A 27,178-nucleotide genomic window follows, 5' to 3' on the forward strand; every position below is an offset into this window, starting at 1 on the left:
GAGAGGGAGCTTCCCTCCAATTAATACTGGTTTGAAGGAACCCCCCCCCCGACTAACAGCTTAGTGGGGGGAATGAGTAACTTAGTGCGGCTCTTTCATATAGGTGAACTAGGCAGCAGTCTAGGCCGACAAATTTTAGGGACGGCGCAGCGTTCTTTTACTTCGTGGAGTTCGAAAGATTAGTAAGGCGAACAATTATTAAAATAATCAATATAAAAACATTAAAGCTAGCTGACATAGGTAAAGACCTTTACCATAAATGTATGTATATGGTTATAAATGCATATATAATATTCAGTAAATCAGGGGGGCGCGGAAATTTATCTAGGGTGTCAGAATACGTAGAGCAGCCCCTAGTGACAAGCTCAGAAGTGATCCAGAAAACAGTAAAGATAAGACCAGTAGTTGAGATGCAGCGGCGCAAATCTCTTCAACAATAGACGGGGGGGGGGTAGGACTGTTCCTGGACATTATATTTATTTTATGCGATTTTCAAAATATTTATGAAGTTGAAAAACAATACTGTGGAGAATCAGGGGAGCAGAGTTGTCTTCAACGTTGGGAGGCGGGCAGATTTGAGGCTTATTCTGGGGGGACATAAATTTCATCTCACTTTCCTTTGTAGCAGTCGGACACAAATCACATTTTTTTTTTTTAAATCGGATTATTGAAGGGACAGTCCACCAGTTCCAAGATCGGGGGGACATGTCCCCCTAATCTCCCCTGGATTTGCACCAATGCTGAGATGGTTTGGGCATGTAAGACCACCACCTTCGGAATACGTAGTTCATCAAGTAGCTGCTATAAAACTAATTGGGAAATGAGCGCGAGGCCGGCCAAAGATATGGGGAGATGGTGTGAAGAACGATATAGTACAGTGTGGTGTCACAGTGGCTATGACAAAATAAACAAGTAAGGACAGCGATTCGGAAAGCGGACCCCAGCTAACTTGGGAAAAAGGCATAGAAGATATGTAATTAACGTGCATTTAATACGTTATTAACGGAAGAACTATTTGTTGTGGATATGGCATCTTACGTTGTTTAATAATTATGGATGCTCAAAATGTGTGAACCCTGTCGAAACATTCTAGTGCGAAGTTTTTTTTTTTTTTAAATGTTCTTATTAATTATTTGAGATGAGTGCCCTATTATTGAGCCGTAATTTATTTATTTATTTCATTTTCCGCCGTAAGAACTTAGCGTTGATGGCTTCAAGAGATACAGTTACTATTACAAATAATAATAATAATAATAATAATAATAATAATAATAATAATAATAATTACAATTACAAGAGAAACGCTACAATTAATAATACAATATACAAAGTAATATATAATAATAATACAAAATATATACAAAATATAATAACCAGTACCACCGTGAAATTTTGTTATATTGAAATTCTTTTGTTGGTTTATAATATTTTTTTAATTTTTTTTTATAGTAAGAAAGGCAGCACTCATTTTTTGCTTTCAGATAGGAATGCAGTATTCGTCCCTCCATGTCTGCACTGACGTAATGAAATGACCTCATTTGAACAAAGTTCACATCACACTATACGTAAGTTCTTGTGTGTATGGAAGTGCGTATAAAGGGTGCGTTGCCGACGTGACTGAAGTCTCGCACGCACGTGGTTGCTCTTGAATTAGAAGGCCAACCAGACAAGGGTGTTTGTGAAGCTAAAAATCTATACGGTCTTCCTTTCCCAAAGAATCTTTAATGGGCAGTGTTGCTACCTGTAATATTTGGCAACAAATACTATACGGAAACATAACTGTAGCGTAATGTCAGGTAGTGAAGGCTATACTGGTTATGAAAATGACGTAACACTATTGGTGCCGGGAAAGGCAATTTTCTCTTCAGTGTTTTGTGTTGCAACAATTCCTTTTGTTTTACAGGTCTACGTATATAGGCCTCTTTAACAAATGTGTTTAAAATTTTTAGATACAGTATGAGCAGCCAATTAATATTGAAATCATTAACATTCAAAAATGTCGACCATGTCTATATGTAACAACGGTATCAGAATGGCTGGCCGTCGAATTCAACAAATCCAGGATTTGAGTGAAGAACACTAGTCTACCCAGTGTTTCATAAAAATCAGATTAAATTTTGTCAAAAATTGAGATGAATGAATCTTTATCTCACATTATCCTTATCTCTCTCTCTCTCGTATTAAGTATTTTCTCGGAGGTGCAATTTACCAAAGCTAAAGCGAGAAAACTTTATTACATTATACGAGGGTTGTTCAAGTTATAACTGGATTTGTCTATTATAGAGGAAACATGCGAACCAATTACTGTTCTTTTGCAAGGTACTTCCATGTACACGCGCACACTTGTCCCATCGATGTGGGTGCCCGTATCCCTGCAGCATAGAATTCTTTGAAACACTTTCAGCCATTTCAACATATATGTTTCGACTTCGTCGTCGGTGTGGAATTTTTGTCCTCTCAAATGCTCCTTGAGGGGACTAAAAAGTTGGAAGTCGCAAGGGGAGATCGCGGCTATATGGGGGATGATCTAGGATCTCCCAACCAAGTTTAGTGATAGCTGGTGATAACGTTGTCGTGGTTATGAGGACGCGCGTTGTAATGAAAGATAATGACACCATCCTTCACGGACTGATTTCAGTTTTCTTCTGAAATCCTATTTGACGCCGCATTGTGGCCCCGCATACCAGGAAATCAGTGCATATTTTCTCGTGCTTGTCCCAGAATACCATCATCACTTTGCTAGCAGACGCTTGTCCTTTGATTTTTTTTTTTTTTTTCGGCCGCAATGGTCTGGATGCCTCCACTTTATGCTGGAGCGCTTTGACTCGGGAGTGTAATGATCCACCCAGCTATCATCGCAGGTGATTCTTTGCAAGGAAGCTCTCATCTCTCTGAAATTGCTGCAGATGCTGAGACGAGAAGTTTTCCTTGCACTGCTTCTGGTCGAACGTTAGCATTTTAGGTATCCATCTGAGTATGAGACTCTTCATGAATCATTATACTTCTTGTTTTCATGAAGACTAGAGTTAATTAACAAGCATCGTATAGTGTGGTTGACGAAGCGCCTCATACTAAAATTGAATCGGTGAGTAGAAAAAGAACATCATTCCAAAAATAAAGGATAATATTCCACGATAACAATTTCTCTATAAATATCCAATCCCAATAAGTTTTTAGAATTTTGGGAAATGAAAGGTCTTAACATGCGCTACAAATCTACCGTTCAGATATTTTTACGTAAGCAATGGTATTTCCGGTAAGCAGTTTTATTTTACAATTTTCAAAAGTAACGTGTTGGGGAATATTCTCCTTTTTCTACTCACTGATTCAATTATTAAAGCAAGTTCTAGAAAACGTCTCAACTAACAGAATATAAAAACAATCCTTTGTTGCTGGGAGTCTTTGCGACGTGCTACAATATTTTTCATATCCATCTTAGAACTGTGACGTTTTTAATGCTTGAACTTCATATTCACACACACACACACACATATATATATATATATATATATATATATATATATATATATATATATATATATATATATATATATATATATATATATATATATATATATATATATATATATGTATATATATATATATATGTATATATATATATATGTATATATATATATATGTATATATATATATATATGTATATATATATATATATATGTATATATATATATATGTATATATATATATATATATGTATATATATATATATATGTATATATATATATATATGTATATATATATATATATGTATATATATATATATGTATATATATATATATATGTATATATATATATATATGTATATATATATATATGTATATATATATATATGTATATATATATATATATGTATATATATATATATGTATATATATATATATATGTATATATATATATATATGTATATATATATATATGTATATATATATATATATGTATATATATATATATATGTATATATATATATATATGTATATATATATATATATGTATATATATATATATATGTATATATATATATATATGTATATATATATATATGTATATATATATATATGTATATATATATATATATGTATATATATATATATATGTATATATATATATATATGTATATATATATATATATGTATATATATATATATATGTATATATATATATATATGTATATATATATATATGTATATATATATATGTATATATATATATATGTATATATATATATGTGTGTGTGTGTGGGGAGAAATGTCCTTATCTGAGTGTCCGGAAACTGGAATGTTCTCTCCAATAACTATGTTTGCTGTGACACAAAAAGTTGTCCGTATTATGGAGGTGTTCGTTAAAGGTGTGTATACAGTTTACGTAGGTAGGGAAGAAATTGATAGCACAAATTACCCTTTTAATACGAGATATTCAGTAATCGAGAAATGCTGCTCGTACACAGTTAATAAGTGTTAATAAAGAAATTTGAATCTTAGAGCGTTCTAATTTGCAATCCTGCATTATGCTATTAACTTTAGATTTATAATAGAAACTAGCTTCAATAAAAGTGATTTTTCTGGTCTTTTTTTTTTTTTCATTTCTACTTAAGCATCTCCAGTCTTAATATCCCGAGGCAGGGCAAAGCAAACCGGTAAGTTTTTATTATGATAAATTCAGCATGATATTTTTAAACTATCGGGAAGTTATTTGTGGCTGTACTAGAAATACTAGAAACACAAGTGGTAAAAAAGAAAAAAAAGTCATTCAGGTCAGGAGAAATAAAGGCGGAGACTTTTTTTTTTTTTTTTAATATAAATATAGGGCCTAATCTGATTTGATTTCTTTCCGTATTCAAGTTATTAATTTCTTTCTAATTTATTCCACTCTGGACTTCAACATAGTATTTCGCGTACGCATTGTTTAAAATTTATGGACATTATTTTTAACTTACGAGAGAATAAATAAAACACTAATATTTTACAATATACTGTACTCCACAAAATCGGTATATTTTTCTCTTCCCATATAATGTTTTTGACCATTCAAGGTAGCGTAACATAGTGCAATGGTTCCCAAATGATGCCACGTAGCCCCATAGAACGTTTCGTGAAATTTTAGAATTTAAAAAGCATTTAATGCATTTAATGACTTGATAATTACTAAAATCAATTGAGACAAACTGTACCAGTCAATGCCTCTAGCGGCAGCAGCAGTGCTCAGTACTACATAGTCACTACTTCATAGAATAAAAACTTAATACTATAATTAATATTTAACAAAAATAGTATGTTGCGATGCCATAGGCATCCAGTAAAATGTGTTGTTAATCAGATTGGGAATCACCGTCATAATGCTAATCTGATTGTCAAATGGTAGCTATAAAGTTTTTGATAGAGGTGTTGACTGAGTATTCACACAATAACTGATGTGTCAGCTTGGTAAATACAATCAAGTTCTGTTAATTTGAGTTCGATATGACAGAGGCTACTTCGGCCAGTGACACTTAGCTTTTTCTTTGGAACGAGTGTGGGAATAAGCAGAGACAGATGTTTTTGAGAATGAAGCGGCTGTTTTTGTGTATGTTGGAAAGTTTTTTTTTTTTTCATTACAACACATGTTAAGTAGCAGGCGTCGCTACCAGGGGCACTCTCCCTCTCACTGGCGTCGTTACTGCCTTGAACTGTACGAACAAGAATAGCCTATAACTTAATTTTACAGATTTTGCAAGTAATAGTATAGTATAAATGAACTATTGTATTCTTAAACTAATTTATTAAGAGTATGCCGCAGTGGATCGATAGTAGAGCGCTCACCTCGGGTGAGTGGTTCGATCTCAGCTTCGCTAAGAGTGGTTTGTGCTGGAACAGTATATGGATTCTCCCATTTTCTTCATTCTACAATATCGCTCATAATCATCAAGCAGTCCCCCCATAGCCTTGGAGCGTAATCGTAGCACATAAACCAAAAGCTAAATAAATCTAAATGCAACGTTATACTGTTTTAACGGTACAGTTTTTAAACTGAGTATAGTATATTCAGGCAATATACTTTACAATTCTATTTTGTATCAATTTCCACACAAGTCTGTTACTTCATATCATATTTTGCAGGAATACAGCAAATTTTGACTCAATCTAATCTCTTTTAGTAGTGACTGGTCGATCAACGTACAGGCCAAACTACTTAAGCTAGTAACTTGAAATTTTGACAGTGCATAGGATTTGTCGTAACGTACCACTATATATATATATATATATATATATATATATATATATATCAGTGGCGGCTGGTACTATATGTTGCATGTTGTGCAACAGGATATTTTTTTAATACTAAAAATATTTTTAAGTGTTAAAATAGTGTATCAGTAAAAAATAAACCTTTTGCTCTTGAGCGCAAAACAGTATTGATGCATTTCTGAAAAAAGTCAATTAAAAAAACTGAAAGAAAGAGAGACATTTACCTTTCCAGTGGCAGCGAACGTTGCCACTGGAAGCAGTAACATTGAGCATATGGCAGCGAGCTCCTATCTCTTAACATGGGGAAGTGGATTTATTCTTGCAACGCTCCTATCTTCCCGTATTGGTCCCTTGCGGTTGCAATTTCTGCCGCAACTGGTCACTTTTGTAATAGTTACGAATTCCTCCGCTTAGCAGCGCTTGACTCAATTGATAGGGTGAGGAAGATACAGATGCGTGGAAGAAAGAAGTTATTCACAAAACATAAACTCGCAAAGAACAAATATAAGTCTGGTGGTAGCAGGGACGGATCCAGGCTGAAAGTTTGGGAGGCGGTCGTTCGAAGTCAATAGCTTTTATTTAACATTTATAATACAAAGGTGAAAATTCTTGGGATAAGATTTATTCTTTAAAAAATCCTATTCTGGGGGGGGGGGTCAATCGAGTCTTCAAGAAGAAAATGTCTTACTACTGGTCTAATTCCTAGCTCTGTGTCTTTCGTGCACATTATTCCGTGTTCGATTTCCGGCGGAGAGCATAAATTAATATCAAATCATTCACTTCCAATACTCATCTGTCTTCTTTAGCCTAATTTGCTGAAATGTTAAACTATTTTTTTCATTTTCAAAGGAAAACATCTTAGATTTCATGCTTCTTTACAGACAAAAAAATACGTGGTTCCTGAAAATGGACTTTTTGTTCCGTATATTTATACAAAGAAATGCTAACAAAATGCATATTGTCGGAGGACAGAGGTGTTTCTAGACCCTAAAGAAAATAAAGCGGAAAATATTTGCGGTAGCGATGCTTTCTATTCACAGAAACTTGGCGAGCAGCATTTGTTTTCAATAAGGCCATAGAAAAATTTGAAGCCCGAAAGATCGAAGAAAGATCTTCCATTCTAAAATAATGCATAGTTTATATAATTAAATAATTTTGTTTAACTGCGTGCATGCAATTTTCTTGCTTTTTTTTTTCTGCTTTTCGGATTAACGCCATCATTCATCGCTTACAGCACACACTATATATTCGATTTATCTCGTGTTGAATAACATGAGTGTAGAGGTTTTGTATATAAATAGTGTATAAACATACATTGATAGTGGTTGTTTGGATTAAAGGAAATAGCTTATATATTAAATTAATATTAGAGAAATATTTAATCAATAATATACAAATAGAGCTTAAAAGACTTTCCCCTTCATATTTCCTGAATATTTCTTGGATAAGACTCAAGAATGCTGGGGGAGGGGAACACTTGCGCGTACCTACATACCTTTGATATTACAACATTGCAACCGGTGCTTGTACAGACTACGATCCGCTACTGATATAGGGTGTTTAATAAGTAATGGTCATAAATTAAACCGTAGATAGTACACGCTAAAACTAACAAAAAAGTCTTAGTAAACATGTGTCCGCAAACGCTTCGTAACGGAGATAGGGGTTGTTGAAAGTGTGGGAAAATGAAGTTTAGAGATGAATATCTCAAAAAATATAAATCGGACAGGGGCGGTCCAATGAATGACTATCGAAGTCAGACCTGCGCTATGCAGAAATGCATGGTTGATAACTCGTCTTAGGAATGTGCTCTGAAGTAGTTCACAACATGCACCACCACCTTTCTTCGATTGCCTCTCTCATTTCCTGATGGTTATGCAACCACACACGGCACGTAAACGTTGTCCGCCATTTTGTATCTTTTCAAGCTTTCGACCTGGTACCACGACTTATGAATTACTGGTGGATAGACTCGCCCTCGATGTTCATCTCAAGCCCCCTTTCCTTTGACAATTTTCCGGGAATCCCTCCGTTTCTTTGGGGAATCCCTTGCGCGCGCATTGCAGAGTTATCAACCTTGCATTTCTGCATAGCGTAGGTCTGACTTCGATAGTCATTCATTCGACCGCCCTCTGTCCGATTCATACTTTTTGAAATATTCGTCTCTAAACTTCATTTTCCCACACTTTCAACAGCCCCTATCTCCGTTACGAAGCGTTTGCGGACACATGTTTACTAAGACTTTTTTGTTAGTTTTGGCGTGTACTATCTACGGTTTAATTTATGACCATTACTTAAGACTTTTCATGTAAAATAATTAAGCATTTTCTAATATTTGATCAAGGTGGAAAGGAAAAGTGATTCTCTAAGATGCATTATCTCTAAATTCATTAGGATTATAAAAATAAGAAATTAGTATTTAGGCCATTCAGTTAAAATAAATAAATGTTTCAGCGTATTTTGACACTTAACGTAGAAGAGAAAAAGGATAGTTCAGATGGCCATGCGAGGTGTTCGAATGTTGTGCGAAATTCGAGTTCAGATAAATTCTGTATGCAAGACTCAGGACGAACGAACAATATTGCTCGCAGTAGCATATGGGCATTTACTAGAATAAAATGTAGCGTCTTAGAAATAGTCAGCATTCGACTGGAGTGATCATAAAGAACGAAATGTTTAAATTATGGTATTATGTTTATAACTGAGCTCCCTCCCGCTAAGTAATTAGCGTTCGCGCCTTTGGCGTGGGAGACCCGGCTTCGATTCCTGGCAGCTCATATGGTTCAGATTCCTCGTTAAGATGTAGATTCATGTCTCACATAGCCTCGCTGTTGAAAAGGACGCTAAACTAAAAATCAAATCAAAATTGCTTATAACTATCCTTTGTTAGAATATAGAACAACGTAACTGACTTTAAGGACTATGATGTATACTTTGCTACAGTGTTAACACAATATTTATTATAATGCAATTTTGAATATATACGTTACGAGTAACCTGGAGCAGTCACCCTATTTTCTTGTCCAGTGGTAAATTTCAAAAAGTCCCTCAGGAGAGACCATTAGATACGAGCGGCTTTAGGATTTTAATTTTGGGTAGCCCTCTCCCTCTTATGGATACATATGAACATTTGATTAATAACAGTAAGAAATTACTTTAACAATAGTTGATGCTATTTGTTAAATAATTATCTACCATTAATATAGTGTACCTAAGTAAAATATATTTACTCTTTAATGTATCTTTTAGCGTTTATATATTTTTCAAAATTTTTGGGTAGGCCAGTGCCTACCCGGCCTACCCGCTGAAACGGCCACTGCCATTGGATAATTTCCAGTGTACAATCTAGTATATCAATATAAGAAAATATTCTCTCACTGTATAATACATACGAGACTTAATAATTAACATAATCGCCAGTATCAATGGTCACAATTTTCGGTGTTAATAAATATCGTGAAATAGTAGCGGTAGATAAGAAAGCTAGTTTTTTCGGTTTAGAATGGGGATGGAAATAACCACTCTCCCGGTGTGTGATTGATTCATCGGTGCGGGCGAGTATTTAATACAGGGATGCAAATGTACATTTGTACATGCGGTATAGAACATGTCAAATCATATTAAGTTCTATATAATAAACTACTACAATAGTTTCTTATACAACATATTAGTCTTACAACATGATACATACTTATACCTAGATATACCACACCTTATCTAATCTACCTGGGTTTATTTATAGTGAAAGAATCTGTAGTTTCTTTTTGTATACATTGCTATCTTCATTTAGTATTTAGTAAACATGTATTGAAGATATTTGATTATAATAATAAAATAAATACCTTCCTATTGATTTATACAAGTTTCTAGCTTGAACATATTCATAAAATTCCGAGACTGTATAAAAGCAGTGTTCTTGTAGGTACTTTGTTAGTCTTTGTTTAAAAAGCTGATCAGATTCTGAGTTTCTTATGTTGATGTGTAAGTTGTTATAAGTTTGTATTCCTGTATACTTTGGACCTTTTTGGTAAAGTGCAGTATTATGAATGGGGAATTGCAAGATAGTTTTTTTTTTTCTAGTATTGTACGTATGGATATCACTGTTGCATTTAAGAGACGGTTTAAGGTATTTTCTTATAAAGATTGCCGTTCGCAATATATAGACACAAAGCAGTGGGAGAATTTTAAGCTCTCGGATTTTTTTTTCCATGATATTTTTGATTCTGTATCTTTCATTGTTCTCAGTACCTTTTTTGAATTAAAAGAGTATTTCTGCTCAGTTTCCCCAGTGTACTATTCCATACGTAAGTACTCTCTCAAACTGACTATGATAAATTACTTTTAATGTTGATAGGTTAAATGAAGTTTTCACTTTTCATGGCATAGTGCACCTTAAAGTTTTGTTTGGAGTACAAATACATGCCTATCCCATTGTGTGTATCACTTACCCAGAGTCCTAGAAATTTCGTTACGTTAACATTATCTATACATCTATTAATAGGTATGATTGGATAATTTACATTTGTATTTCGAGAGTGATGGAAGTTGATTATATGTGCAGGCTGTATGATATGAAACTTCCAAAAATATTTAAATATTGAGTAAAATTGCAACTATTATTATTATTATTATTTAATTAATTAATTAATTAATTAATTAATTCGTGAATCAGAAGATAACTTGCTCATTCTGATATGAAACTTTAAACTGTGCAATGTATCGAGGAATAAAAGTTCTTTGTTCAATCAGAAGCAAATTGTAACGAGTTTATAATGGATGATTGAAAATGTATGCATTCGATTTTAAAGTAAACATGCATTGTGTTTATAGTCAGTAACATTTAAATTTCTACCAATGTTGCGAAAGTACTTCCCAATAATTTGTGTGTACATTTTAGGAAAAGAAAACGAATAAGCTGATAAAATATCTTCAGTTTAAACAATGATAACATAAGACTAAACAATGTTAGCAGCAAAACATCACGTAGGGTGCAAGGTTGACATGTACTTGAGGCCGTAACTAAGCATGGATTTTGGAAGTTCTAGTTTCTGAAAACATGACTGGACGTCATGTAGTACGTCATGTAGTAATGTGATAACACCAAAGAAGACTTTTTTTTTTTTTTTTTTTTTTTAAATAAACACTTTTGTTTACTGTCAAATCCTGAGTATTATTTTCATTGTATTAATCAACTTTATGAAACACATTTAGATTAGACACTTTTTTTTTTTTAATTATAAGTAATTTTAGAACTAATTTGTCAGCAAATTTACGTTTGTGAGTACTTTGATTGGAACTTTAGTTTTTGTCAATTCTGGTCATACACAAGTATTATATAACTAGCCAGTTTGTGCAACTGGACTCACTATAGTAAAATTTTCAAGTGTTGTACTGTAATTTGCCGGGATATTTTCTTCTTGAGCTATTGACACAAGCATTGTTGGGGGCAGTATTAAATAAATATTGAAATATATCGATCTGTCTTAATAGTAATGTCAAAACTACGTAAAATTTCTTATGTGAAGAAAGTTACATATTGTAACATAAAGGCATACACATTATCAATATCATATTAAAGTTATTACACTGAAAGCTATTATCTGTAAATTAAGAACTTTTATAAGGAACAAACTTAAGAATGACTTAAAATACAAATATATTCAATACACATTTGTAAATTTCAGATGTTCCGATTTCAAATTACCTTCGCTCCGTAAGCGCAGTTAGGGTGTCCAAACGTCTTGATTAATCGAGATTGTCCCGTTTTGAGAACGCAAAATATCTTGATCTTACAAATTTTGTCAGTTTTTTAAACACAAATCTTTGATTTACTTGATTAAACTCATTAATAAAGAACTTCTCAGCTCGGAATATTAGACAGTATTTTGGCAAGTTTTTATCACTTCAGAACATAATCAATAATTATTATAATATAGTTGTTTGATGCGGCGCTACTTTTTCAACTGCATAATAAAACACTATTTGGTTTCATATTTTCATTTTGTAGTACGTTTTACTTTGATATTGTTAATTTATTCAGAAAACAAGCTTTTACGGAAACTTTCGTAAATTTATTTAGGTGTCCTATTTTAGCTGTTGAAATTGTGGTCTTCGTAAAGTAGTCTTCAATGAAATTGTGAATTCGTAATTCATGGCAATGTGTTGAACTTGCCACGAAAATAATTTGCATTTATTACGCGAAAACTGTTAAATTATTTGATATAAGCAGATTTCTTATTTATTTATTTTCAGATAGCAGAAAGGAGGAAGTTGCTGCGATTAGGTCAAAATTTCCTACAAAAGTGCCAGTAAGTATCTGAAATTGGGAATCATAAAATTGATGAATTACATTTGCCATATACAACTACGTATAAAAATGCACTGAACTAGCATGCCACTCACTAATGAAGAGTACCCAGACTTGGATAAATTTCTAAGTACGTTTTTCATACTAATTTGAGGATACTGAATCCAGTGAAAGTGTTTTTAAACATTTCCGTTCATGGAGATCACGAAAAAAAATCTGAAAGTTGGGATATTCATATTTATATCCCAAATTTGAGATCACTTTTGTAGCCACCCCATGGACGCATATGTTTAAAAATAGTCCATTGGATTCAGTGTTCTCAAATTAGTACCAAGGTGTAAAAAATGTAATTAGAATTGTCCAAGAGTGAGCACTTTTACCATAAGCGGTACTTGAAAGATCCCAACTTTGTAATTTTTTCATGATTCCATGGACAGATATGTTTAAAAATAGTTCGATTGGATTCAGCATCCTCAAGTTAGTATAAAAAGTTTAACTAGAAAATTATCCAAACGTGAGCACTTTATTCGTACATCCTAGTAGCAAAACTAGTGTAGCATTTTTTTTCGTACATCGTAGTAGCAAACCTGGTATAGCATTTTTCCCGCATATCTTACGGTAGAAACTTAATAACTCTCTTCCCTCCCCCTTAGACATTAATAACTTGATCGGAGAATCTTTCCTAATATAGTAATTCGCATAATCCTGTTTAGATAAAGGAACTGTCTGGAAAGTCTATTATTAGTTTATTGTAACGTTAAATTATTTGAAGCTTATATTAATCACAAATTTTGGAAATCTACTGGTTGTAGTCCTCAAACTGTTAACAGGTGCATTGACACAATTTAGGAAGTAATTTTTCAAGCAGTGTGCTACATCATCTTAAAGTAACATGATATAAGGAAAATAAACCCCCATAGTTTCTAGTTTCCTATTACACACATACTACACGAACGTAAACGTAAAGTTTCCAAATACCTGTTTAGGTTTCGCCGCTACTGCCGATGTCATTTTCCTTGAACTCTATAGTCTTTCCATTCGGAGATGGAAGGACAATCCCGGCAAATGTCGGGAGGCCTGGCTTTTAGGGAATTCCGTGAAGAAAGAAAAATTTAAATATTCCGAATAATTTGAGAGATTTCAATGACGTTCCCGTCTTTTGAAAGAAAAAGAGGGATTTAGTAGTAATCCTTTAGAATCTCCCTTTTCCTCCTTTCTTTATTTTTTCTTTACAAACACTAAAAGATTGGCCAATTCGGCAAAGCTATCTTATTACCGTTCTACGGGAGAGCACAAAATTTTAATTTCATAACAGAAGAGAGGAAGTTGTAAAGGAACTAAAAGAAAAAAATCGGGTATAGGAGGTTGAAAAAAGAAAGTCTTAAGAAGACAAGATTCCAGAGATACGTAATTTAATCTTCTTTCTTCTTTTCCAGGGGATTTCTAGTTTGTTTCTTTCACATAAGATTCCCCCTACCCTAAGTTCTGTATTCCCACCGAACTGCCAGAAAATTTGTCTGGGAGGCCCATGAAATCTATGGGAGGGCCTGCTGCATATCCGTGGATACAATAGTGGCCAACTTAGGTAAATTCTACTGCATATTCAGTTTGCAAGCCGTTAATAATTCATTTGAGAACTACTACATGCACCTTCCTCTCGTCAAAAAATCCTGTGGGCCTAGCTACTTGATATTGTTTCCTCTCTTTGGTTAACTCAAAAGTACTATCATGAGTTTTTTTCTTTAATTTATTTATAATGCTAGCACAACATAAATGTAAATAGATAACAGTTACTAAGCTAGTTTTTTTTATTTTTTTCTCTTGCTTTTGTGCTGAACATAAAGTTCAAGAGGTCTTGTAGCCTAACACTATCGATGAGTTATCTTGTTTGCCCCCTTTGCTTCAAACACCATTCTTTCACCAAAGAAAGATCTAACCAGTGGTCAGACAACGTTTGTGTTCATCGATGATAAATTTTGACTCGAGGCTATCTGTTTTATTAACTTTGTATATTTTAATCTCATATCAAAACGGAACATTTCATATTAGACCTTGTACCCATAATTTGTAATTTTCCATTCATAAAAACACTAGATTTTTTCATTTGTGTGCTATAAACAAAAGATATCTGCTTCATATTCTTGCCCTTGTTTGTATTTAATTTGTTTTACTTGAATTTAATTAGAAATTAGTAGATAGCAACAAGTTAGGTCTATCTTACCTCCTTACTAACATCATTAGGGCTTGATTTCACTGGAGCAACTTTAAAATATTAATATTGCCGTATTTCGTTTGCTTAAATTAGGTTATTTTTTTAAATATTTTTTTTTACTATGTTCTACCTAAAATATGTACTTTAACCCTATTCTTAAGACTTAAACAATTAGATTTTCATGGCAATTAAAAAAATATATATATTATAAAATGGTAAATTGGTTCTATCTGAATTTCTATAGTAGTATTTCTCCGTTAAGTAAACCAGAATTATATCCAAACTTTTGTTTCGAAATGGCAGTATGCAATCCAGTGCCAATATTAACAATGATGGTTGAAATTTTTTACAATGAAAAGCATTAATAACTTATGATTGAATTTTACACATGAAATTTCTTAAGAAAATTGACTGTACACCAGCCTTGGATCATGATAAACTCTTAGATTAACGAGTATTTAAAATTTTGTAGAAACAGATTGTTATACATCAATAAGGTATGATTTTTGTCACATTTAGTTAAGTACGAACTGAGCAATATTGTTGAGAGAAATAGTAAGTTTAGACATTGGATGAGGGGGGGGGGGGGAATTAATAGAATCATCAAATTTGAGAGATTGTTTCAGTTAAACGTATTTAATGAACGCTGGTAAAAACACTATGGATAAATAAAGGGAAATTCCGGTGAATTCTTAGCCTGTGAAAGACATACCGTACTACATTTAAAATTGTAATAAAAAGAAAAAGGAATCTTTAACGTCCAACGATTCTGCCCTTTAAACGAAGGGAGGCGGATAAATAAGGCAAGTAAATGATATGAAAGAATTAATGTAATGAGAATGTGGGAGAAAACGGGAGTAACCTGAGAAAAGCCACGGACATGTTGTGCACCACAAACTTACTTAGTCGGCGATCGAACCAGACCCCACACACACCAGAGGTAGGCACTCTACTACTAAGCCACCATGCCCTCAAAATGGTAATAAAACATTACCGAAGAACCTTATGTACACAAATGTCGATACTTGTCATTTCTGTTGTAGAGTTTGATGCTGTATTTTTAATCTATATGTATTTTTTTTTATTGTAGGTTATCGTCGAACGATTTTATAAGGAAACTTCCTTACCACTTTTGGACAAAACGAAGTTCTTAGTTCCACAAGAAATAACAATGTCTCAATTCGTCACAATAATTAGGTAATTTTTTAAAAATTTTCTATAAAATATATAAATTTCAAATTATAAAATTATATGGAAATTGAGACTTGGCAATTACAGAAAAAATGCTCTAAAACTAGGATTATTAAAGAACTAATTTAGATTGTAAAAAATAGTTACTTAGATGGTATATATATATTTTGAAAATTAAATCTTGAATTTTACGCCCCACTGTTATGGCATATATTTTGAGTTCGTTATCAACACTAGATACGGTCATAAGCTAAAGCTAAAGACTTGGGATTTATATAGTTATTAATATTATTGTAATATGTAACAAGTTATGTTTAACGTATTTAATTATAAACGTTAGTTAATAAATTCAAAGCAGCATTGATATTTAAAAATAACTGTACAGAATATATGGGCACATTACCGTAGGTAGTTTGTTTGCGTTATCCTTTTATATAATGGGTTCGATGCTCTTACCGGAAGGAAGAGTTTCCTTCTTTTATATAATACCTACAAAAACATTTAAGACATTTCAAACAACTAGGTTTTAACATGGCTTATATCTTAATGTATTTTTTTAAATCATCTTATTAATTACTGGATGAAATTAAAGACTGTTAGTAAAAATGGGAATTTCATTTGAATTAGAAAAAAGAAAAAAAAAGTCTCCTAGTTTCAGAATAGAAAAAGGAATTTCTGAAAGTTTTACATATTTCAAATAGCAATAGCATCAGAAGCCAGGGGGTAAAGAATGGCGCATAGATTGCAAGGAGGAAATAAGACAATGAAACGCGAAAACTGTAATTAGTATTAATCAGTAACGGAAAATCAATGTATTTGTTAAGTTGCAACAATAATATGTATGTGTTAAGGACAATAGTCCGGTACGTAAGGTACCATTTTTAGTAGCCAGATCTACACATTTATGCTGTTAAATTTTGTGGCCATACATATACATTTATGCTGTTTGGATATAAGAAGCAAGGATGCGATCAATTAGAATTGTTTTTGAGATATACAAGGAAGAAATTAAGTATTAAGGAAGTACAAAGTTTTAAAGCAACAAAAAATAGTTTAATTTCTTACAGTAATTATCGAAGTAAGTTGTGGTGGTTGCTAAAGCTAGTTTTATCGAACTGGGAACCTTATATCTAATTGTGTACATAGGTTCTAATAAGTCTCAACCTTGAACAAGATCATTCTAATTTGTATTGTTATTTTTGGTCAGGATTTCTCTGTTCGTTGGAATCTAATAGCAGAGATCCTACAAAATGAATAAGTGGGTATAACAGTATAAAACTGTCCAGTAAAGTTAATCATGCGAGAACAAGAGATCACATTAATACAAACACTCAAATAGTATCCAATGAACTAGAATTTGTGATATCAACTGATGCTCGCATTTCCATTGCTCATTCTTTTTACTTGAAAATACAGTACATTTGTGTTAGAAACTAAAGATGTGACGCTAAATTATGCATATTTCTTTCACTAGAAATAGAATGCAGCTCAATTCCCATCAAGCATTTTATCTTCTCGTGGGGAATCGCAGCATGGCAAGCCTCTCAAAGACCCTGGCAGAAGTCTACAACGAACATAAGGATGAAGATGGATTCTTATACGTCACGTATGCATCGCAGGAAGTATTTGGAGGAGAGGGCTGGAGGACATAAAAATAATGTAAGTTCATAATATGAATTACTTGAAAAATATGTTGAGGCCACGTGGTATCAGAAGTAAAGCACATTCCTTTAAATTGCAAAGTTATGAATTATACTCCATGACACACCAGGTGGACAGCAAATAGTGAAATTCAGATTTCTTTTAACCAGAGGAAACGCGTGAGAGATGTTACACTGGTAAAAATTATTCGTAGCTTGAAACTGAGTAAAGGTTAACTACTATATTAATTGTTGTATGCAACACTTAATGTATGAAGAAATTTTTCTTTTAGTTTCAAATGAAAAAAGTTTAATGCCTCCGCTTCTAGCTCATCATAATAAGTCGAGAAACTACTAAAGATATTAAATTAACATCAGTTTATGGGCACGAATACCAGTTTTCGTATATTAAATTATTAAACTATTTACCAGGGTGGATTGATTTAAATCAGTCTGATTTAAATCACGATTTTAGTCAAGATTTAAATCACTTGATTTTTTTAAATAAAAATCGTTGATTTAAATCAAATTCCGAAATGAATTAATTTAAAGTGAAAGTAAGTAAAATCCCGCTTCTCTTCTGTTATTTCGATTATGGAAGATAATAATCATAATGCAATGAGACTCAAATGTATGTAAGCACAGTATGAAAACTAGTATCATGTAGGGAACGATCAGGGAAAATCCCGTTTGAACGGGTTACGGGTGAACCCTGCTTTCTTCTCTTTGTAACACAAGGTTTTAAAATTTCTATTCCAACGGGGAAATCACCATGGACATTTAAGATGAAAACTCTTTTGTGTACACGTCTATTTGTTTGTTTCCAGATAATAGGGGCGTATTTAGAGGGGTCCGATTCTCTCTCCGAAACAAGAAAAAAAAATTAGATTTTAAAATTTTGGGCCAAATTTATGTACTAAACACAAAGAAGTTCCTCGGGATCGTAATACGACAAATTTTGGATGCGTTAAAAATCGAATAATACTTTTGATAAAGTGGATACTTGACCCCATTGCAGAACATGCCGCGATCTGCGATGTGATCGCAAAAAATTGCCGTGCCTGTTCAGGAAAAATTGTCAGAGAAAATAAAATAGCCAACAGAAAAGTATAAAAACGTGCCTCCTATGTATAGATGTCTTAAATGCACGGACAACTCGCATTTGAAATGTTTTTCACGTCACATAAAGCATATTTTTAACAATCATAAGTGTTTCTTCTGGAACTGATCATCTTGATTTTCTTATTTTGGAATTCCTGCAGAAAATTCCTACAGAGAATTCGTGTTATGATTCAGTTCAAAATCTCTTATCGTCGCGAATTGTGTCGAGGAATTTGAAGCTTTAAAATATATAAAACGATAATTATGCCTGTTGTGCTGTATGGTTGTGAAACATGGTCGCTTACGCTGAGGGAAGGACGCAGACAAAGTAATTGAGAATAAAATCCTGAAACGAATATTCGGAACCAAAAGGAACGGAAATGAGGAATGGCGAAAACTTCATGATGAGGAACTGCATAATTTATACCATTTACCAAACATTGTTAGGGTCATCAAATCTTGGAGGCCTAGGTGGGCAGGACATGTAGCGAGAATGGAAAAAAGTAGGAACGCTTTCAAAGTTTTAACTGGAAGTCCAATCCCAAAAAGGACCATTAGGAAGCCTAGGCGCAGATGGGAGGACAATATTAAGTTGCATCTCGCAGAAATAGGAATACAAAGTAAAAACTGGATCCAGTTGACTAAGGATAGAAGTCAGTGGAGAGCTTTTGTGAACATGGCACTGAACCTCCGGGTTCCATAGGTCATAGAGTGAGTTAGTTAATTTTAGGCGAAATTTATGTACTTTATATGGATTTCGTGCCGCTAGCTAGTTCCAATTGTTTAAAAATATGCCCCTGCCAAATATCAGTGACTTTCTTGAAAAGAAAAGTGTCATGTTGATATACATTGCTGTACTTTTTCCTTAATGCTTAAGAAACATTGTTTGGGATTGAAATAGGTTAATGATTGGGAATTAATTCAAAATTTAAACCCAATACTTTCACGTAAATGACATAATTAACATTTAATACTAATTCCTAATGTTTTTTCTTCAGTTCGCGACTTGTATTATACGAAGAAAGATTTGATTTAAATCAAAAAAATCTATTTAAATCAAAAACATCAACAAAAATGATTTTTTTGAAAAAAAAAAATCATGATTTTTTTCCACCCTGCTATTTACGGTTGACTCTTAACTGCTAGTATTGTTTAACCCTTTTAAATTCTTGTCTTTTTCGGCGTTTTTCTTGAGTCTCAGATAAGCAGCGACAGTGTCATCCCTATTTGCTTTAAGATCATGGTTCATACCTCGTTTTTCTCAGAATGGAACAGCCTTTCAAACGGCCCACTTACATGTCTCTATGATGTACCAGAAGGGAATTATTTGAGGGAAAATAGAGATTTTTTTGCCAAATAAAAAACTTCAAAATTTGGGGCCACCTAAGGCTCTACCGGCTCTGCGCACAAACCTCCAAAAATTTAGAAAAATACTACGTAGTGTACTAATTACTTGTGACAAATTCGAATTTCCTGTCTTGAATAGTAAGGGCGGGAAAATTTTTTACCCATGTTGAGAGAGCATCAAAAAAGCCTAAAAATTCCCTAAAATGCACCTTACAAATTAAAAAAAAAAATCTGACACGTCCCTAATGATCGTAAAATTATGGTTTATACGTCGTTTTGTTCAGAATGGAGTAGCCTTTCAGATGGTATCACCCGCATGTCCCTCGGACATCCCTAAGGAGGTAAAAATTGAGGAAAATAGGGATTTTTTCCTGAAAATATCCTTTTTCCCGGTTTGGAGCCCACTGGCGCGGCCCTGGGTAAACATCGAGATCTGGAAATCACTTTTAAAAATATTACTTATGGTACTAATCAATTGTGCCAAATACCAATCTCCTATCTTCAATACTAAGGGAGGGAAAAATATTTTCCTCTTCTGGGAATATTTTTGAAATTTCCCAAGGATACTATACAAACTTCAAAAATTTCATGACACGTCCCTAATTATCATAGGATGATGATACATACGTAGTTTTCTTTAGAGTAGGCTTTTTAGATGGTATCACCCCATGTCCCTAGGACGTTCCTAAGGAGGTCACAAGTGAGGAAAATAGGGATTTTTACAGAAAAAAACCCTTTTCCCCGTTTTGAGGCCCTCTGGCGCTGCCCTGGGTTAACATAGGGATATGGAAATCACTTTAAAAAATATTACTTATGGTACTAATTACTTGTGCCAAATACCAATCTCCTATCTTCAATACTAAGGGAGGGAAAAATATTTTCCTCTTCTGCGAATATTTCCGAAATTTCCCAAGGATACTTACAAACTTCAAAAATTTTCTGACACATTCCTAATTATCGTAGGATGATTCATACGTCGTTCTCTTCAGAATCGAGTAGGCTTTCAGAGAGTACCACTCAAATGTCCCTATCATGGAGCCGAGTGGAGCAAGAATCGCGAAAGTGGGATTTTTGGTCAAAAAATATCCCTCTTTTACCCTTTTGTCCCTCTGAACCCCCCTTCTATGTTGACGAAGAGATCCGAAAAAATTCTCATAAAAACTAATGGGTCTACTGGAAAATGTTAGGATTCTAGGATTAAAGAGAAGCTCACCAAAAAATGTTGAAGTTGGACCTCAGTATATATAAAAAAAGAGGCATTTATGAAAGGCTTGGAAGGGTCTATACGCTCTCTTGGAAGAAAGAAAAAAAAAAAAAAAAAAAAAAAACTAATTAGCATTCTTAGTTCTGTTTTAATCGAATCTTTGACACTACAATATCGGTCGAAAACGACCGAAAAAAACTTAAAAGGGTTAAATAAATAAAATAATAACCTGCCTTGCTTTTGAAAGCTTTCTATTCACATTTGTAGATAATATACTGTGATAGTAGGCTTGGAGGAAAGATCTGAAATGGACAAAGAATATTGCCTATATAGATATAAGTACATAATTTATAGACTGCTTTAAAATCCGTGCTAAGTGCCAAAATGTTGAGTAAAAAGCCCAGTCTTTACTTTAGAACTGATGGCACATAGACCGACGCGTATTCTTCTGGCGATTATTTGAATTATTTCTACAGTGAATATAAATAGCCTGATTTTAACTGAACAGTGTTAGGCACATAGCCCACATTTTGACATTTAATCGAACTTTACCATTATTGGCACTTAGCACAGATTACATTTTCAGTCTACATTTCTAAAAGCTAGATTTGTAGCCTTCACTCTATATTTAGTCCAAAATCTAATGAAACTTTTTTTTTTTTTTTAATTAAACCTATTGCGCCCTTGTAAAAATCAACCCTACTTACCAAAGATTCAGATGAACAAACTAAAAATTCTTACTGAACAGAATTTTATTTTGAAAGGTAAGATATCAGGTGAAGTAACGTTTCTCAAAATTAATATTACAGGCTTTGACAAAAGCGTCACTATTTCGTGCCTACCTATACTTACTGCATATACAAATTATTTTTATTTTTTCTTGCAGGAAAGATTCTTGTTTTCATGAAGAAACCTAGTGATTTCTGCTGGTCGGAGTCTCACAGCTTCTGGTAGACGGCTGTATTAAAACTAGTACCGGAGCGATTAAGACGTTTGGACATAAACGTATATCGTAATCCTATTCTGTTCTATCTTCTGGACTCTGAAGTTACGAACGTCCTTGGATTGGATAGTAAAGACAAATGCTCAGCAATCATTGTGTTCGTATAATGTACTCATGGCATGCTATTGCATAAAATGATGGCTACTGTTGAAAATTGTTACGTATGAAAGGTTTAATGCTGTTGAGTGATAGTTCTGATGCCAATTAAGTTTTTATGAACGAAGTTAAGTAATATTTTATGGTATGTGGCAGTCATTTGAATATGGAGAGTTTTCGTGTCATATAATGCCAATAATATTAGGTAATTTAGTCAATGACTGATCTTTGAAGACTGCTATTTAATATGTGCAGGAAGCAATATAGAAGTTTTCGAAACACGCTTTACGTGAAACTTTTTCTTTTCTTCATTTTTGACTTGTAATACGTTTACTATTGGTAATACGTAATTTTAAGTTCGAAGATAAATGAAATAACTTTTTAAGTAATGATATTTTGATTTTAGGTTAGGTGAATATGAACTTCAATGGTAAATTTTAGAAATACGCACCGCAAATGCATATTATCAGTTTGTATTCATACTTCTATATAATAAAATTTCAATTATGAATACTTAGAGGATGCTTAAAATCTTTGTAATGTGATATGGTATGAATAGTGTTTCTTGTACAGAATATGTACCTGATGTATATTTGTGCTCTTTATCTTTGATACCTTATGAATGTGTGAATGCGAGTTAAATACTTGTTTCTTTTGTAAAGTTTTATAATAAAAGGAATTTTTTGTAAAATAATCAGTGCTGTTTATCTTACAAAGTAAGATAATTCCTTTAACAGGGTAATCAAACTTCAAAAAGGGAGAAAACTAAAATATATATAGTCCCAAAGTTCTCTATTTCATACATATAGATGCAATGTAACAGTAAACGAAGAAATCTGTAACTAATGAAATTTAATACTATATTAAACTTGTACTGTACCATACCCAAAATGGCCTAAGAGTATCACAGTAAGAGTTTCACAATCAGAACGGTAAGCGTAACTTTGTATCAAAACACTTTTTCCATCTGTTTCTTTTTTCAGTCACATTTCTTTCCTGTCAGTGAGAATTTAGGCAACCCGAAAACGTGACAAAACACACAACTTTCAGGCCCTAATAAAATGGTTAGATAACCAAAACTAATCCGTTGTTAGTTTCCCTTGCGCAGGCAGAAATATCAGTTTGTACTTATGATTCAAGTTTACATCTTCACACTAAACAAATTACTACTGTATGTTTCCTTAGTTTCCACAGTTCTCTACCTTAGAGATGCTTTCAAGGTTTCAATTTCATGTTCCAAATTTTGCATTCAATGGTACTCTAATAAGTTTTGCTTCCTTTTTTATCTAAAATGGTAATCGGATCAGCTGTGCGATTATTTTCCTTTTTCTTTAATTCGTTTGCAGTGGTTTACGTCCTCCTCTGCATGGCTTCTCTATAATGTGCAAATGATCCACGTACGTACTGAAGCATTTTTGTCTATATAAATACCAAGGGACCCTCCAGCTCATTGTATACTATCATGAACAACTCGTAAACTCACCAAAGATTCTTCATATCTTCTATCAGCATATCACTGTTAACACAAATCCTTCTCTTCGGAAGTATTTCCATGGGAAAGGACAAGTAAAATTGTAATTATGTCCCACAAATCAACGAATTTACAATTATCAAGTAGATGCAATAAGACATTTAACCTATCTGTGTATACATTAAAGGATTCTAATTCCTTCTCTTTTATTGCTGAAACACGTAATTTGGAAAATTGATTTATTTTTTCAGCTTTGGCAGGTACAACTATATTGTTGTGGAGTTACTCAAGAACATTATACATGGACACTTCGCTTACACTTTGGTTAGGAGAAATTTTATTTAGAATAAGACATGACAGATTTCGCACTATTTTGTGTTTTAATGGGCATTTTTCAATCACTTTTGAATTTCTTTTTAAAAAATTCAGTAAACAAAATTCCCTGACATTTCCAGGTTTTCCAGGATTTCCCTGACATTTTCAGGTTTTCCAGGTCGCTGGCAAGCCTGAATATAAGTAGATACCAGTATTTTCTCTTATTTTCTATTCTGTAATATCACAGATTAAAATTTTCCATAACTTACTACATGCATTATAATTGAACTTCAGATCAATCATTAAAAAATTGATTTCTTAGTTTGGTAACAGTAAAGTATTGCATGTTCAGGAATATTTCAATTTTATGAAGTGTCTTTAACAAATCTCCACTATACCTTCGGGAGTCACCCTTCTAATCAAAGGCATACTTCCTCTAACCTCTGCAGCTTCATTAGGTATATTTATAAGAATAATATTGTAATTTGTACTAATAAAAAATATTTTTTCAAATTTTCATAACACCTTTGAACACTGTATTGAAAGATTCCTGAACTCTGAAATCTGTTAACATCAAATTGTACTTGCTCATAGACTTGGATCATTTCGGAAATTTGGTTCTCTCTTATGAGTCATGGCAGAAGTGTGTGTATATATATATATATATATATATATTATAAGTTTGAAAAACTATATTTGTATCTACATATAGAGAGTATTCTGAGCTTTAACGCATTTTAAGAAACAGGTTCACGTGTGCACCACGTAAAGGAGTTTGGTTTGTATAGCATGTTTTCTCGTTATTGAAATCGGAAGTGACAGATTTCTAAAACTTCCGGTTTTAGTAGAGATGGATTATATTCTTGAGACATTTTAATTGATTGCAGAAAACAGTTTTTCGATATCCATTATTTTTTACCTTATAGCAATTAACGCTAAAACCAGAACTGATTGACTTCTGCTATTCCCGGTTCGAATACAGGGTGGGAGATTATACCTATTAAAACATTAAATCCATTAAGAAAAAAAAATCGCTCTTACCGTTTTTGCTCTACGTAGATGAATACTGAAACTTGAAGTTCTAGTAGATTTCTCATTTCCGGTTTTAGTACAGAAAGATGGAGATTAAATTCATTCTTGAGATACCTAATTGATTATAGGAAACAGCTTCTCGCTATTTATTAGTGATTAATGTAAAAACCGACCAGAAATGGTTGATTTCTATCACTTCTGGCTTGAATATCCTCTCTATTAACGAACTCAATTCCCAACGTTTGACCCCTCTACATTCTGACCAACAAGTACTTCTTTCTTTCTTTCTCTCTCTCTCTCTCTCTCTCTCTCTCTCCTCCCGGATGGACGGATAGAGCAAATATATAAAGAAATATTTATAAATACTCCTTAACAAGATGGAGGGATGTGTACTAATGTAAGCTGTACGAATCAAATTTTTATTGCTTCATTTTTACAATATTGCAAAGAGATGTAAGGGAATATTTTATTCATGTACAGTCTATGAACCTTTATTTCTGGAAAGTGAATTTTCTTTTTTTTTTTTTTTTTTTTTTTTTTTTAACCCATATTTCATACATGATCTAGACGTCCAAGTATTAGAATTTACTTTTTTTCTTTTAAATTTGGGCTGTATGGACCAGATGATGTGATCCTAAGATTATTATTTGAACGTTAGTAATTTCTACCAGCATTTGGTTTACGTGTAAAATTTACAACGTACACTTACAGTACAAAACAATTCTTGGAGTTAAAATAACGTAAAGGAGAAACCAGGGTCTTCTAAACTACAGTTGAGACAATTTATTGGATTAACGGAAGTTTTCACTGCATACACTTATAGACAGTGGTGGTGTTCTAATTTTTTAACAACCGGTAGACAAAAGCAAAAGTTTTACTGGATACCACAAATGACAAGTAGAGACTTACATAGTATCCTAATACAAACTGGTGTAACGAAATTAGGTAGCACTGCGAATATCTTGGAAACAAATTAGCCAAGATAGATGGTTGTCAAAAAGTGGGAAGATCTTAATCCAGCAATGGACCGACAATTGTTGATAATAGTATGTATGTATTTCAGATATAAATACCCGTCACTACTACACCCATGTGATTCAGTTCTCATTCTTAATATCGGAACATTTTGAGATTAATAAGTAAACGCTTATATCTTGTTCTGGGAGATCATGTTTAATCCTGTAGCTGTAAGAATTTCTGAAAACAAACTAAAATTTTCTATTCCAGGGTGTAACTGTAAAATTTACTCTTATATCTGAGTATAACAAACGGTTCTGCGAACTCGAAATATTTTAACAACCGGTTCTAACGAACCGGCTGAATAGCACCACTGCTTATAGATACAAGAGATTATTGTATCTATCGTACTTTTCAACTTTGTCAGTTATTTTAAGAAGTCTACCAATGATGTAGAATTATTTCTTTGGGTAAGTTTCATAAGCAAATGTTCCTATTCCAATTTGACTCACGTCGTATATGCTTTGTTTGATGCTGGTTTTCTGCTTCCAATAATGTTTCATCCGTAACCTCATTATTCAAAATGCATTTACAATCTCCACTACACCTAGAGGAGTTAAAATCAAAGTTTTATTTTGGTTTCTTAGTTTCAGGCATTCTAGTTCGCTATGATGATAAATTCTGGTTGCATATTCTTCCTTTCTGTCTATTCTGATTTCTTTCCATTTGCAGTAACTGTTGATCAATTAACTGATCACTAATTATATTCAACATATATTAATTTTCGGATTGGGCGGGCGTACAAGCTAACACCTTCAGAACTAATGTTATAAGGGACGTAGACCTAACATGGAATCCGAACAATATAAACTACAGCAGGGGAAGGAATATTTCTAGATATCAAATAAAAATAGTACAATTCGTGTCCATACATGTTCATTCATTTAAAACATATTTTTAAACCATCTCGAAAGCCAGGGAAAATTGAAGATGGAAGGATGCTGAAACTAGTCGTCCTAATTTATTCATTCTGCCAACGAATATAACACTTGATTCTCAG

General features: G+C 33.0%; 1 protein-coding gene across 2 annotated transcripts in view; it reads left to right on the plus strand.

Moving 5' to 3' along the window:
• LOC145685942 (microtubule-associated protein 1 light chain 3 beta-like) overlaps window positions 1-23,027 on the plus strand; it is a 49,549-nt gene extending 26,522 nt beyond the window's left edge. The window contains exons 2-6 of one of the 2 annotated variants that reach the window (XM_081758718.1): window positions 4,613-4,654; window positions 12,495-12,550; window positions 15,852-15,958; window positions 17,427-17,611; window positions 22,131-23,027. In XM_081758718.1, the coding sequence (XP_081614844.1) occupies window positions 4,613-4,654; window positions 12,495-12,550; window positions 15,852-15,958; window positions 17,427-17,604 (383 nt within the window). In that variant the 3' untranslated portion in view covers window positions 17,605-17,611; window positions 22,131-23,027. The remainder of the gene's footprint in view (window positions 1-4,612; window positions 4,655-12,494; window positions 12,551-15,851; window positions 15,959-17,426; window positions 17,612-22,130) is intronic. The other variant, XM_081758717.1, reaches the window with a different exon arrangement.
• The last annotated feature ends 4,151 nt before the right edge of the window (window positions 23,028-27,178 follow it).

Source organism: Thermobia domestica, chromosome 5, assembly GCF_964235325.1.
Source record: "Thermobia domestica chromosome 5, izTheDome1.hap1.1, whole genome shotgun sequence".
Classification (NCBI taxonomy): Eukaryota; Metazoa; Arthropoda; class Insecta; order Zygentoma; family Lepismatidae; genus Thermobia; species Thermobia domestica.